The sequence below is a fragment of the Blastomyces gilchristii genome, assembly GCF_000003855.2.
Source record: "Blastomyces gilchristii SLH14081 genomic scaffold supercont1.24, whole genome shotgun sequence".
NCBI lineage: Eukaryota > Fungi > Ascomycota > Eurotiomycetes > Onygenales > Ajellomycetaceae > Blastomyces > Blastomyces gilchristii.
Window position 1 is genome coordinate 199,266 of NW_003101658.1, and position 1,703 is coordinate 200,968.

At 48.4% G+C, this 1,703-nt stretch overlaps 1 protein-coding gene across 1 annotated transcript in view; it reads left to right on the top strand.

Moving 5' to 3' along the window:
* Window positions 1–13: 13 nt before the first annotated feature.
* BDBG_08475 (uncharacterized protein) overlaps window positions 14–1,703 on the top strand; it is a gene marked incomplete at its 3' end in the record, with an annotated part of 1,964 nt that continues 274 nt past the window's right edge. Inside the window, exons 1-3 of the mRNA XM_031723575.1 lie at window positions 14–81; window positions 135–802; window positions 856–1,689. Coding sequence (XP_031580770.1) covers window positions 34–81; window positions 135–802; window positions 856–1,689 — 1,550 coding nt within the window. The 5' untranslated portion in view covers window positions 14–33. The remainder of the gene's footprint in view (window positions 82–134; window positions 803–855; window positions 1,690–1,703) is intronic.

Genomic DNA, 1,703 nt, shown 5'->3' on the forward strand with positions numbered 1-1,703 from the left:
TCTTTGATGTCAATTAATTTGCGTCGAGCAGACATGGTGCTGGTTGAGCATGGGCTCTTAGAGCCGCCTGACCTCTCAATGGTAATACCGCCTTCACCATCTCTATCTTCCTAATGGTAATTAACGTTCTCTAGATCATAAACAATCATGACCAGCTTCAGCCCACTCCCCAACAGCTGGAAGTTGCAATGGAAAGATCTCAGGATTACTGGTATCATCTTACTGCAATGGCAGTTACCCGGCACTGCAAAGGAATTCCGCCTATCTTAACGAGCCTTCGAGGCACCCTAAACTGCCTCCCCACAATCAGCACAAGGCAAGGCAAAACAATGATACTGCATCTTGATTCATCCCCGAGTGAAACACTTTGCATTCAAGCCTCATCTACCTGGCACATTACCGGCACGGCAAAATGTGGCGTTGTTGGGAAAAAGAGAGATATTCCCAGACTACTTCATATAGGCAGCCGCACACTCATTCCATGCGAGTTTGGCGGGAAGAGCTTTCATCAATGGCCTAGTATTTCAGGCGAGGGAAACAGAGCACCAAGTTACCTGGGAATTTTAGCCCTAGGCTGGTCATACATTCTCTCTGCTCGGTTGTTGAAGTTGCAAGTGAAGAACTGCGAAATGGCATATACAGACTTGAAGCACACAAGGATTCAGCAGAGCAAGAGCCACGGTTCCTCGTCGGTCACTATTGATATTGGCAAGGTGGATGAAGATGTAGCGAGATGGTGGTCAGCTCTCTTGGCACCTGGCCAAGGTTGGAAAGCCATCATATCTCAACAGATGGATCAAGAGTTTGTGACGCCTTGGTCTGTCTCAATAAACATATGCGTGATATCGAAATCAGATGGGAATTGAAGGAGCCGGTTTTCAAAGATGTTGCTGCTTCCAGTCCTCCATCATTCAACAAGGCATTTGAGTTCCTTGTGCAGTTCTCCCAACAACATAATTTGGACAGCCAGCTGCCTGTTGCTCTTGCAACAGCATTGACATTTCCTGCACACAACCACCATGGCACTGCTATTCAACTACCCCTTCCATTGCCTCTTCCTGCCAATAACCATGCCCAACAGGGAGTCGACTCCGCCAATTCCACTGCTCTGGGCTGGCCAACTGTGGACAAAGAACTTTCTTACTACATGACTCTGAGTTGCAGCCTGGAAACACTTACATCAACTCTTTGCGGAATGTTCTGGGAGCCTACCGTCACATGCAATATGGTGAGCCCGTGGCTTCACCCCATCCTCCAAGAAATTCCAGAATGCCCAAGATTTTCTTCCACTCCTGGGCTCTACTACGAAATCCTCGCAGTCATATGCAGCTTTCATCAACCACAAATATTCACCCTCTGGCTCGGTGCCGTTACCAGCGGTCTGACCCCAATTATTCTTTGTCAAGTTCAAAGGGGCAGACCTCCTGTTGACCCCAATTCGTTTCCCTGGACAGGATGTCCGCAGAGTTTTATGAATCTCCTAGGAACAGGGTCATATATCTTGAATAATACATCTAATGAAGTCCAAAGAGCCGATGTGTGGCGTCTTCTGTACCTCCCCCCTGTTGTTGACGATGGATTATATTATAACAGTCCGCTGTTCACCCCGTGGGCTCCATTCGGGAGCACCACTGCCGGCCAATGTGTGTTGCGCGTTGCCGCTCATCTGCGTGCCCAAGGCACATCTGAGTATGCACAATGGA